The sequence below is a fragment of the Manis javanica genome, chromosome 10 (genome assembly GCF_040802235.1).
Source record: "Manis javanica isolate MJ-LG chromosome 10, MJ_LKY, whole genome shotgun sequence".
In the NCBI taxonomy this organism is placed as follows: Eukaryota; Metazoa; Chordata; class Mammalia; order Pholidota; family Manidae; genus Manis; species Manis javanica.
The window spans coordinates 100,018,024-100,032,045 of NC_133165.1; the positions used below are offsets into that span (position 1 = coordinate 100,018,024).

Here is a 14,022-nt window from a genome sequence, read left to right on the forward strand (position 1 = left end):
ATAATTTCACCATTGTAAATCAGAGCTTCAGAGTTTTCCTAGTATCATATAACATATATTCAAATTTCCTTTAGGTCAGTTTTGTAACCATTACTGTAATGACTCTTTGTGTTTAACCCCCAGTGTTTTATTTTAGACAATACGTATTTATTTTGATATTTTAAAATCATTTATTTATGCCCTGCCATGTTGCATAAACAATTTGAAGTAGCTCGGACCTCTGTTTGAGCTCTGTTCTGCCACATGTGTGTGGTGTGACCCTGGGAGAGGTGCTCTGCTGCCGGATTTTCAGCTTGTCCATCAGAGACACCCTCACAGAGGGTGACGTCTGTCCTGAGTCCCCTCGCACATGAGTGAGGGGTGAAATTGCTAAGATGCCATGTCAGTGTGAGGCTTGCCTTCCTTTTGCCCCTTCTGCCTGGAACGTTTTCCCTTCACAGTCGTGAGGAATTCAGTGCAGTGTGCTGCCCTTTAGCCTATAAGGGAACTGCATCCGCCCCTGTCTCCACTGCCACTTGTCCCGTGGTTTGGCCTCGGTGGCCTCTCCTCGGGATTCTTGCAGCAGCCTCACAAAGGAGGTTTCCTGCCCCTCCTCTTGCCTCCTCTAGTCTGCCCCCCACGCTGCCTCAAAGTGATCTTTCTGAAATGAAAATGGGATCCTGCTCGCTAGACAAAATCCCAAGTTGTTAGCATGGTTTAGAAGACCCTTCATAGTCCGGCCACTACGCGCCACTCCTTTTCTTCCTGCATTCCACTGCTAACTCACAAGGCTGCCTGTGGCCTCTGAGCCCCTAGACACCATGGCAGTTCTCTGCCTGGATCTCTTCCCTCAATTCATTCCCCTTTTGCTAGTCAGATTGTATCCACCTTTAAGTTTTAGTTCAGACGTCACTTCCTCCAGGAAGCCTTAGTTCAGCCTCTAGTTCAGATCCCCTGCACTCTTTCCCCAGAACCCTTCACTCCCCATTGTAATAACAGTGACACCGACCTGAGGGGTGGCAGTCTGGCTGTTGAATGTTCCAGGTGTCTGGCCCAGGCACTCCCTAAGTGTGGGTAAATGAACCAGTCAGTGTGTGAGTATTTGACTGCCCAGACACAGAGAGCTGGCTTATCTACCAGCAGTCATATATTTACACTGTGGCCGTGGTGTCCACCAGGATATAACCAACCTTCTCCTCTCTTATTTCCTTAACAGACAGAGATGTGAGTAGTGGGAGTTACAACCTTTCTTCCGCGACTACGGGCAGCTACTACAGCTGTGTCAGCCAGATCACCATAGGTGAGCAATTGTGTAATTTTGTTTTGTAAAAACTACTGTTGCCAGGAAAGGCTGGGGTGGGGAAGCGAAGGGAGGCGTGAGTGGAAAATGTAATCTCAGGATCATTTGTTTTCTGAATCAGAGCAGTTGCTCGTGGACACAGCATGTCCAGGCGCCCTCTTGTGGAACCGTATTGCTTTTGCATAGAAATGGCTGGAGTAAGTGTGGTCCAGAGATTAAAAAACAAAACAAAATCAGGTTTTCCCAACTTTAGACATTTGCTTTAACTCTTTCATTTGTGTATCACACGTATTATTTTGTACTTATCATTAAAACTGTTTAAGATTTATATTCATCTATTTTAAAAAGAAATTTTACATCATAGCTGCAAATAGAAAATGTATACTGTTTCCCGTAAGTATTAGGTAATGCACACATACGTAACAGTAGATCAATGTTATTGAATGCTACCTATGCTTTAAGGAATCCTATTTGCGCCAGCTGCCCTGTCCCCTGACTTCTCAGAAATAAAACCCCATGTTATAGTACCTGGTCTCAGAAACTTGAGGTCTGCAGGCTGGGGCATGTTATTCTGTATCCCTCCCTCCCTCAATGAAGAACCCTCCGTCCCCTGGACAGGAGACAGCGGGCTTGCAGGACATGAGTTCACCCAACGCTCTCTTTGAGCTGCCTTCCCACTAAACCTTAAACACATTTTAGTTTGGTCAAAAAGTGACCCTGACTCTTCTTCTGTCTGTCGAATCTTTCCCTTTCACTTCCTTTCAGAATTTTCTTGATCACAGAATCGTGGGCATTGACTCAGAAAGAAGAGAAAAATAATAATAGTTACAGGTAATATTTACTTTGCACGTAGCATTTGCCAGCTGCTTTTGGCCATTGACAAGCATCACTTTTCTTAATCAGGACGCTCCGAGGAAGGTACTATTTTTATTCCATCTTATAGATGAGGAAACTTGCTCTTTGCCATCCAGCCAGAAATTAGTATATGCATGATTTCAATCCAGGTCTGTTTGACACTAAATCTCATGTATATTATTGTTTCTCAAACCCCAGTAATGTGGACCTCTATAAAAAGAAATAGTTATGAACTTCTAAAATTGATTTATTTTTATTATAAAAATACTTAAGTATGTTCAAACATAAAACTAACTGTAGACACCTTATATTCCAAATAGCCATAAAAATCAAATCAAAATGTGTAAATAAAATTTGCAACACTGTGAAGCAAAAATATTACAAATTTCTGCCATTAGTCTAATATGACAGGCATGGTTGTTTTGCTGAAATGCAGTCACTGCTTGTAATGCAATGTGTCATGAGCTGTAGCAACATAGATCCTTTCAGTTCAGTGCAGCTTTGCTAGTAGGTATTTAGAATAGCTCTGCTTTGCAACCACCTTTCTCTTTTAATACACTTTCAAATCTCTGTTAGTGCCTGAGTGAGGTTATAGGTTTTCATTTGTGTGACTTCTTCATCTCTCTTTTTCTCATTGAGTACAAATTGTTGCCAACTTCATGGAAACACAAAGCAAACCCAGGCACCAAAATTAAGTGGCAGAACATGGTCCATAATATGCAAATACTAATTTTGAAATGAATAAGTTAACTTTCAAATGAAAAATAAAGACAATTAAAAAAATTCTTGTGGTGAGCTTGTGGCCCATTTGGAAACCCTAACTCACCTAAAATGACAGTCCTAAAGACATTTGTTGAGAGGTGAGAAGTCATGTGGAGTCTTGAGTAAGAGGGTGACTAGATGAATGCATGAATGAGAAAAGGTTATTCTGGTGGTGAATGGGATGGATTTCATGGGGGAGAACCTGGTGTCATAGCAGAATAAGTGGCTGTGATAGTCTTGACATGGGACAGTAATGGACTTGGGAGGTGGGGTGGTGGGTTTGTGTGACAGTAATGGACTTGGGAGGTGGGGACTTGGGAGGTGAACACACTTCTTAGAAAACCCAGGGAATTCCTAGAAGGGGGATTGAGGAGGGTTAAAGTTCAAAGTCTGCCCTGGTGACATCCCCAAGAGCCATGCCAGCAGATGGAGGGGGTGGAGCCAGGCTTGCCAAGCTCTGTGTAGGGAGGGATGAGCGAGCAGGGATTTCTCTTTTAAGACACTTATCAGTGAACATGGAGAGTAAGTAGTAAGGACCCCCAGGGGGGCTTTCTCTGGGCCAAGCACTGTTCTAGGTACTTTTTCTGTACATTTAATCCTTACAATAAGTCTGTGAGGCAGATACTATTATTTTCCTCATTTTACAGATGAGGAAACTCAGTTCCTGAGAGGTTGAAAAGTTACAGAAGGATGCATGGGTAACAAGAGCTGGGATTTGAACTCAGGCAATCCGGTTCCTGCTGGCAACCTAGTTCTTGTTATGTGTCATGTGCCTAGTGTCCTTCCTTGGTCCAGCAGCTGTGGCCACCACGTCAGGGTGTTAAGGGTTGAATTGTGTCTCGTGAAAACATGTTTTGAAGTCTGAACCCCTGATACCTGGGAATGTAACCTTATTTGGAAATAGGGTTTTTGCAGCTATGATCAAGTTAAGATGAGATCATACCTGCTTAGGGTGGGCCCTAATCTGATATGACTGGTGTCCTTGTAAGTAGAGGAGAAGAGTCAGATGTACAGGGAGGACAGGATGTGGCAATGGAGACTACAAGCCAAGGGACACCGAGGCTAAGACAAGGCACGGAGCGGACTCTCCCCAGGAGACTTCAGAGCCCGCAGCCCTGCCAGCATCCGGGTTTCAGCAACCTAGCCTCCAAAACTGTGAGAAAATACATTTCTTTTTTCTTAAGCCACCCAATTTGTGATGACTTTGTTACAGCAGCCTAGGAAACTAAGGGAACAAGTTCTTACTGACATACGCAGTCACCTCTGAAGGGGAGGAGGGTATGACAGTCTTCTCAGAAGGTTATGGGATGACCCTTGAACGTTGCTTCTGTGTCCTAACTCAAATTGGCTGAAACCACAGGAAATTTATTTCGCATAAAGGGAAGACCTGGCCTGTCCTTAGGACAGGTTGATTAGGCTGCTCAGTGTTGTTCCCCTTTGCCTTCCTCAGAGAATTTATTTTCCTTGAGGCAGCCGTATGGCTGCCACGTCTCCAGGACTGGGATTCAGACACGGGGATCAGAGGGAAAGGAGCTTTGGCGCCTCCCTCGGTTTTCTCTTTAGGAACTGAGACTTACCCCTTGCAGGACTCAGGGACTTCTAGCCCACTGGGGAGGACTGGGTCACATGACCACCCTTGACCCTGTCATTTAAGAGGGAGATAAGACCTGTCCCTGCCCGTGTGGAGGGGAGACGAAGAGGCTGAGTCACGGGGCTGAGTGGGAGCGGGAGGACTCCCCAAACAAAAGACCATTCTTGGGAGGAAGGCAGGGGGTATGGATTCTGCACAGGCATCAGGCAGTGTCCACTGCCCACAGTCCGTCCAGTGCAGAGCACTTTTGCAATATTTATGGTAAAAGCAGAAAATATAATGAACAACCTTTGACTTAGTCCTGGAGGGGAGGGCAGATCTCTGGTTTATTGGACAATTCTTTTTTCCAAAGCTCTTTTTGTTTTCTTTCATCACCTGCACTTCATTCTTTTTCTTACAGTCATCTCATGCCAAGTGTCTCATTTGTGAGAATTCCATGGAAGATACGGCATCTGCTGTGGGTTTCCTGTGAATGTTGTTTCTTATAGGAACCTGTGTCCTGCTGAAAGGATTGCCAAAAAATTCTAACAGAAAAATGACTCTTTCTGAAAGTTTTTCTAGTTATCTATTAAACTCTTGGATAACTCCTTATTTTCTGATACTAAACTCTGGCTTTACCCATGGAAGAGAGATTTAAGAACTTTACAGTTAATTAGCATCATTTTTTTTCTCAAGACAGCCTGTGGTTTTGAGTGTTCCTCACCTGTCTCTCTTCAGGAGCTCTGTGTAGTGGGAGATGGTGTTGGCCTGGAGCTCAAAGGGAGTTGGGACTCCTCGTCCCCTGCGGGTGGACAGGATGGTGAGGGCGGGAGAATGGATTGGCTGCAAAGGTGACATTCCTGTTACTTGCCTCTTGAGCACTCAGATGCCAGCTCTCTCTATGGATGGCTGGTTATCCTGTCAAAATACTTTGACCTCATTGCTACTTTTAAATTTAGGCTGGTCCATTTATATTCCATTAAAATGATGCAGATCTTATCATAGCTAATTTGTATCAATAACATGGATTGAAATGTTTGTAATGAACTCCATTTCTGGAGTCAGTGATGTGGTAATTTCCCAACTATAAACAAAAAAAAGAAAAGCAGCCTGTTAGCTATGTGGTATTTTTCAAAATTAAGTATAGGCTATAAGGTGGCCATCATTTTATAAAGGAAAGGGTAAAACCTGAAATTTTGGGGAGTGCAGAGTTGCTGGGGACTTGTAAACCTAACACTTTGGTGCTGTGCTCTGTACCATGTAATAACCCCAGAGGAGCTTGGGAACATGGGCAGAGAAGAGGGATGTGGGTTTCTCTATTTCTCTATCCAAGAGTTTAAGGCCCGAGGAAACACGGTCCTGTAGCTCTTCTTCTTGTAAAAGGAGTCTGTGGTGTAAAGAGAAGGTAGTATGTTTTCAAATTTTTAATAAAAACATAATGAGACCTCCATTTAAATGGGGCATTTGTGAATTTCATTTCTGTGGCCCAGTAGTGGGAGTCATGGGAAATCAGAGAGCATTGGTCACAAAATAAACAAATTTGCATCAGAGGGTTTAAGTCCATCCACAAGGTCGGGGCAATCCTGGGTCGGTAGCATTCCATTCAGTCTTCTGTGGTTCTGGCTCCATTGCAGTTCTGAAATCTGAGATTTTGTGTTTTCATGGATTATCTCTGCAGGCTGCATAGATAAAGGAAGGAGCATGTACCTGCACTGCATTTACCGTTTAGGAAGGTGACTATCCAAGGTGAGGTCAAATGATGTAATAGACATCTTTTCAAGTTTGTCACCATTGCCCTTTCCTCGAGCATTCTGGTCCACCGAGATTTGTCTATGGACATTGTCCTTGGGGCAGTAATAATGTCCTTAAGACTTAGTTCACTCATCCATCAAATGGGAATATTAGTACTTAACTAGCAGGGTTATTGTGAGGGGGTTAAATGAGGTGGTGCTGCTAGGTCCCTTAATACAATGCCAGTAAATGTTAGTACTATAATTGTTAGTGAATTTATAATTTTATGACAGTGAAGTAGGTTGTTCATTACAAGGCTTCAGCCATGACTTCTATGTGGGTGGCTACGAGATTTATAATTCTGGTCCCATTTCTCCTGATCCTCATACCCATTTTTTCCAGCTTCCTGCCAGACATTTTCAGATTGGTATTTCCACTAATGCTCATATTACTCATATCTAAAAACACACTCAACTTTCCTCAGCTCTTGCCAGGCCAGTCCTTCTGATGGCTGCCGTCAGGGTGAGAACATCTGCCCTCTGTTCGCCTTAAGTCTTCCCTGGCATTGCTGGTGAGGGAGAAAGCCACCTGATGGCCCAAACTCCTCTCTTTCCACAATGTGCTCATCTCTGTGGATCTCTTTTCCTTTCTTGCTGCAACACTTAAATACGATCCCTTAATAACACTCACTTGGCTTCTACTTCACAGCCTCTTATATCATCTCAAGGCTGCTGGTGTCTAGGAATTTAGTGAGCAGTGGGGCTGTACTGAGTGCCAACTCTGAGCCTAGCGTTGTGCTTGGGGCTGGGGACAGAGAAGGGAGGGAAAGAGCCAAACAGAGAAACACTGAGAGGGAGTCTCAGAGATAATTAAGACACCCTCTGAACTTGAGGGATGCTCAGTTCACGAGGGAGAAGCGTGCAGGAAGGAGCAATGCTTGACTGTGAAGTGCGGCAGGGGCTGACTGACATACGTCTGTGTTTAAGTGGTTTCCAGCACCGTGTGGGAGACCTTCCCAGTCACCAACATTTAGTCTCCAAAATCACACAGGCCTCCTCTCTTTTCACGCCTTTTGGGCTTTCTTGGTTGGTCAACCACCACCTCCCCAATTCAGACTTATCTCCCCAACACTTTCGGTCTCTGCACACCAGTACGTTCTACTGGGCCTCCCTTCACCACAGTGAAGACAGCTTGGGAGAAGAAGAGGAGGCCTCCCAAAAGGTCACCACCACCAGGGGAAGAAATGACAGATTCTGGCTACTTTGGCTGCCATTAACTTGATTTTTCCAATCCCCACTTCACAGACTTTCAGGGATATTGTTTTGCTTGCCAAATATAATCTAGTTTTCTTATGTTGGCCTGTAAGATCCTCAACTATTTTGTATCAGCCTACCTTTCCAATTTTGTTTTTTTTTTTCTCTGATTACACTTAATTCTAATCCTAAATTCTGTATATCTAGGTTGCAAATGCAAAGACCTGGAGAAGTCAGGCATATGAGACAGATGAGGGAGGCAGACAGGGAGTAAGGTACAAGGGCGTGGTGGAGACTGTGGCAGAGTGGAATTCCTTTCCTCCACCTCAACAGGGTGGCTGCCATGGTCACTCCAGCTAGCAGGTGCCATGTGGGAATGCAGTCCAGTGTTGCTTGAGTTTTAAGAGAAGATCAAGAAATTTTTCAAGAGAGTCAGAAAGCTGGATTTTTATTGAGAATTCTCTTAATTTTTATTGTCAAATTTAGTTGGAATTTTACTTCAAATTAAGAAAATTATAGTAGATAACTCTTGAATCACCATGTTGTACACCTAAAACCAATATAATATTATATATAAACTGTTCTTCAATAAAAGAAAAATAGAAAACTTGGGCTAAACAAAACACATCTGCAGAGCAGATCTGTTCCTCTAGCCTCTATGATGAGACCCTTGCCTATAAGGCCAAGTTCATGACCCTTCTCTTTGACCTATTACCTCTACTTGGAAGGATTTTCTCCCAAGAAATCCTGGGTTTCTGTCCTACTTTAAACTATTTCTTTCACCTTGCTTTGTAGTGTAGTTAGTTATAGTTTAGGGGAAATAACAAAATCTAATCTTCTTTTTATTGAATTCTTAGCTCCTTAAGGGCAAATCCTGGGCACCTAGCACATAGTGTATGCTTAGTAAATGAATGTTGAATAGTGAACAAGATCCATCAGGTGTCACGATTCCTACCTGTATATTAGTAACATGCATCCTTATCTCAAGCGGTGTTTGATTTGACTCACAGTTAAGACTTTTGGGAAATACAGGTTCCGTCTAAGGTTTGATTGCTGCTCCTGACCTACTGTGCTTGTCTCACCAGGTTATGATGTCACTGGGCCTGTTGCAGTTGGGCTCAGCCACTGGAAAAATCCATACGCACAGGGCAGACCCGCCCTCCCATCAGATCTGCCTCTGTTCGTCTCCAAAGATGCAGGCGTCCCTGTGTACCACCGATCCCTCACCCGCAAGACTGAGCTGGCCACACCTTTGTCTTGCCCAGCCTCACTGTCCATCACTCCAGTGCCTTCATATAGCAGCAGTAGCCAGGAAACCCTGAGTCAAGACACAACAGGTAACAATGTTGACTTCCTGCTGGAGATTAAGCACCCAGCATCCTTAAAGGTTCCTTAGCACATTTGCCTGCAGAACAAATCACATCTGCATTTCTGCCTGTGGGATGCTGTAGACTTCAATTCCCCCATGGTCACTGGTCTTTACTAGCTTGGCTATGTCAGAAGGAAGATTAGATGTTCAGAAATATTTGACCTAAGTGTTAATTCTCTTCAGTAAAATGTCATCTTAGAAATCAACTCTGAATTGGAATTCTAAGTTTTGTCATATGACTTTTTGTTTAACTAATTTCCTTAATCCTCTCTCTATAGTGACAAGGTATCATTTTTGGATTAAATGCTGATATTGAAAGCACTCACCAAAAAGCCATTTTTGAATACTTTTATTACTAACCATTTATGTTGTTCCACCACACTGGTCTGGGTCAGGAGTCTGCAAACTGCTGCCACTGGGCCAAATCTGGGCTGCCATCTGTTTTTGTGTAGCTTGAGACCTAATAGTTTTTACTTTTTAAAAATGGTGTCTTGGTCCCTTCATGCTGCTATAATGAAAAGCCATAGACTTGGGTGGTTTATAAACAGCAGAAATTTATTTCTCATAGTTCTGGAGGATGGAGGCTCAGGGTCAGGATGCCAGCATGGTCAGGTGAGGGACATCTCTGCAAAATCTCATAGTATCCTCATGTGGTGGAAGGTTCGAAGGAGGTCTCTCTTATAACAACACTAAACCCATTCATGAGGGCTCTACCTTCATGACCTAAGCACCTTCCAAAGGCCCCACCTCCTCACACCACGGCAGCAGACTTAGGGTTTCAACATAGGAATTTTGGAGGGATACAAACATTCAGAGGGTTGGAAAAAATGAAGATAATAATAATATTTTGAGATACAAGAAAGTTAAATGAAATTCAGATTTCAGTGTTCATCAGGTTTTATTGGGACACAGCCACATTTATTTATTTATTTATTTATTATCTCTGGCTGCTTTCACACATTGATGTCAGGGTTGAATAATCTGGCCCTTTGCAGAAAATGTTTGCCAACTGCTGACCCATGTGATCTTTGGGAGTTGTGACTTAAACAGTCAGGGCAAGAAAAATGCTTACACATCTTGCCTTAAAATTTGTCACTTATATTACACTTTAAATGAGTTATAGAAAGCTTTGCCTATGCAAGGGTAGCCAGTTAATTATTTTTATTTCTAAAGTCAAATTTGGAGGTTTAAGTTATGTAAAAATCTATCCTGCCACATTTTTCTTCTATAGATATAGCACTTTGGTTTAATCAGGCAAATCCAACATGTAATTTCTGTTCTGGTATAAATCTTTGAATGTTGACACGCAACATTCATAGTGACACTCAACAACAATTCACAGATGCTGCCACCTATAGATGAGACGCTGATGTAGCAGAAATTCCATGTAACGAAAAGCAAAGCGCAGTCTCTAAAGCAATAGCTTGCAGACTCCACTAACTGTAAGGATCACCGCCGAATTGTTGAAAATTGATTCCTGGGCCTCCCAGGAAATGCTGTGTCCATAGTACAGGGTGAGTGTCAGCAGGCTGCCCCTCCCTGGGATTTTGATTCCTGAGGTTCCCCCACCCCTTGGGGGATACCTAAAGTGTCTTTGGTTAAGGAGCTAGATGATTTGTTTGGGGGTGTTGGGGGACATATGCATACCATTAGCCATCTTTTTTGTTGTCCTGATCGAGGAGTCAGTTTGCAAGTAGAAACATCATGATCTGGGTTGTGAACTTTTCCATATGTAACTTGGAAATCTCCTGGGGTTTAGTGTTCCCGTGAATAAAAACGGACTCTGCTTGCTTTAAAAACTTGAGTAAAATCGGAAGTTAAGAAATAAGTGCTTTTGGCCCATATCACTGCAAGGTTATGGCATTTCTTGGCAAAGAGTGTGAAATGGTAGCTGCCAGATTAACATTTTATCATGTTTCTCTTTGAGTTCGCTCTTTCCTTCCCCTAGAGCACCACACTCAGGAGCAATCTGATTTTTGGAGGTTTCTATTTTTGATTTGTAGATTTTCAAAAACAAATGAAAAGCCTCTTATTTCTCTTAATTCCTGGGAACTTTCCATTATCAATGAAATACAGAAATTTTCCAAGCAACTGTTTCTTTTTTATTACTATTAGTTGTATACTTACAAAGTAAACCTGAACATTTAAAGGTACATTAAACAAGCTTGACTGTTTCATTATAGGAAAATGTAGATGCTGGTATAGCTTTTGTAAGTCTCAGTTACGATTATACATAGTCTAATTACTACATTTTTAGATTTCTCACAGCAATTTAAAAATTTTAATATGCATTTTTTATATGAAAACTTCAAGTTTCTTTATTCTTTCCTGTTTTTTTTAAAGCTGATTTTATTATTCATTTATATTTTATTTTTTGCTTCTGTTGCTAGTTTGAAGAAAACTCTGGGTGAGCTAAGTCAGTTCAGCTGCCCAGAATGTCCTACAAACTCCAGACTTAGCCAGGCATCCCTTCATATCCCTTTTGCATAAATTTCAGTTCTGATGGAGAGGAGCTGATAAGTTTTAGGCACAAAATAACTATACGATTATGTATTGATTGTCAGAGTTTTCTTGTATTTAAGAATTCTCCAAATGTATTTAAAAATCATTTTTCCACTTTATAAACCACACAGCTCTACAATTCTAGAAGCAATTTAAAAAAACTTAAAAGAGAGCTTCTGAAGTTCTCATTTTATTGAGCAGTTTTTACTCCTGCCACTGCCATATTCCATCATCCTTTTCCTTCATTTTTGTGACTGACTTGTATAGTTGGTTCTCTTTTATTGCATTTTACTTAATCCCACTTGCTGCCTTGTGCAGTAAGCAACCTGTGAAACACTACATGGCGGCCCTGGACATAGTACTCATGCTGCTCTTCCTTGTGGCAGAGAATGTTTTAATTAGTGAATAAATTGTAGCAGGTTAAGTTGGAAATACCGTCCTCAGTGTCTGGCTTGCTTCATCTATCCAATCTGTACTAAGTTCCCACTCTGTGCCATGTCCTGAGACAAATCCTTGGTACACAAAACTGAGTAAGGCATCACCCCTAGGGAGCTCAAAGTCTATAGGAGGAGACAGATAAGTAAATCAAGTATTTTAATTTAGTGTGATAAATGTTAAGATGGAAGATTTCACTTAGCTAATTGCACACATGTTTTTAAAAATTATTTAATAAGTAATAATACTTTTTAATATTTAATTAAATAATTATTAAAAATTAGTATACTATTAAAATAATAGTAGCATCAAAGTATGCTACTATAGAAATATGACATCAAAGTATGTTAGGGAAAATATATTGAATGCAAGAGATGTTATTAACTTATTTCTTCAATTAAAAGAGGACAAATTTGAGAGAATTATAGGAGGAAAGTTTGGCAAGTGTCTCCATCTCAGATATTCTGTGTAGGTTGGATACCCAGTTTTTGGTGACCAAGTTTACAACATGCCTCACCACTGCACAACTCACATTTTTGGTCACTCCCTGACACCAGCTGATTTTCACCCACTCTCTTCTGTTGTATTCCATTCCCAACAGCGTGCTGATCACTCCAAAGTGATATTTCCATGTCTGATTTCTCTGAAAAGATTTAAGATGAATTTGTAACTGCCTCCTAGAACTTTCAGCTTGGCTATATCCCATGCATCTCAAAACTCATGTGTGCCCCGAGTGGCACTTTCTTCTAGTAGTTCTTACCATTGAATTTCTTACTCTACTTAGTGGTGTCATAGTCTATCCAGACTCTCAGGCCAAGATCTGGGTGGCCTCATGCTTAATCCTCTGCTGTCCATCAGCCTCCACAGCCAACTGGCTAACACATTTATTATGTCTACCTTAGAAGTATCTCTAATTCAGACCTCCCTCTCCATCCCTCCTGATGCTATCTGAACTCCAGCTCTCATCATCTCTACCTAAACTAGTGACGCAATCTTTGTTACCAGCGCCCCTACCTCTTAACTCTTCCATGTCCAGAGGGTTAGCCTTCCCAAATTCAACTCTCTGTCCCTCCCTCCATTCCTTCTCTCCACCTCCTCCTTGAAAACCTGTTGCTTCTCCACTGCCAATAGAATAAAGTCTAAACCCTTCATACATGGTACATGAGAGCCTTCCTAATGAGCTTTAACTGACTATCATCTCTCACCACTCTCTACAGATGTGTCCACACAGTAGTTACACTTAATTCTTTACTGTTTCCCAAAGGTCCATGATTTTGTACTGTGCTACCTACTTGGATACCCTTTCTTACATTCTGCTCCTAGAAAATGTATTCTTCAAACTTAGCTAAGAGGTGATCTCCTCTGTGAATTCTTTCTCATTTCCCCTCAGCACATTTAGTCAGTCTTTCTGTTTCCATTGGAAATCCCTATTGAAATCTGGAATTCTTCTCATATTAGACTGCAGTGTAACTTTCTTTTCACATGTCTGGCTAGCCTACTAGATGTGAAGTTCTTGAGTTGATAATTAATGTATTTGATTAGTGTAGAGCCTAGCATCTAGGAAGTATGTTTTCCATGACCATTTAAATGACAGATTAGATACTATTGAAGAGAGAATTAGGTCTGGAGGACAGACTGAAGACATTACCCCCAATGCAGTATAGAGATAGGAGATAGAAAAACAAGGAGGTGGCTGAAATATAAAAAACAGAATGAGAGATTCCAACATACATTTAACAGAAATCCTGTCCTGGACTAAGAGAATAGAAATGATGGGGAGAGGTAGAATATTTAAAAAAGAACAATGGCTGAGAATTTCTCAGAATTGATGACACAGACAAATCTTTTGATTTGAGAAACTTGTGACTGCCAAGCAGAATAAGTAAACAAATCCACATATAAGCATACTATGGTGAGTCAAAAACAGAGAAAAATCTTAGAAATCTGAGGGAAAAACATTTTCTACAAATGAGAAATAATTAAACTGACAACATACTTTCTAATAGTCATAATGAGAGCTGTAAAACAGTGGATTGATATCTTAAAAATGTTGAAGGAATTAAGTCAATTCAGAATTCTAAATCCAGCATAAGAACATTTTTGGAAAAAGATTGGAAAAGTGTACCCAATGCACACCTACTGAAAGAATGGAAGGAACCTGAACCTAAAAGAAAGGACTAAAATGAAAGAAATAATGAGAGGAAAAAAAATGTTTCAATTTGAAAAGATCCCTCTAGAAGAAGGTTTTTCAACCTGGGATGGTTTT

At 41.4% G+C, this 14,022-nt stretch overlaps 1 protein-coding gene across 3 annotated transcripts in view; it reads left to right on the forward strand.

Moving 5' to 3' along the window:
• ANO4 (anoctamin 4) overlaps nt 1-14,022 on the forward strand; it is a 388,856-nt gene that overhangs the window by 13,188 nt on the left and 361,646 nt on the right. For all 3 annotated transcript variants that reach the window (XM_037007143.2, XM_073213690.1, XM_073213691.1), the window contains exons 2-3: nt 1,196-1,279; nt 8,536-8,787. In XM_037007143.2, coding sequence (XP_036863038.2) covers nt 1,196-1,279; nt 8,536-8,787 — 336 coding nt within the window. The remainder of the gene's footprint in view (nt 1-1,195; nt 1,280-8,535; nt 8,788-14,022) is intronic.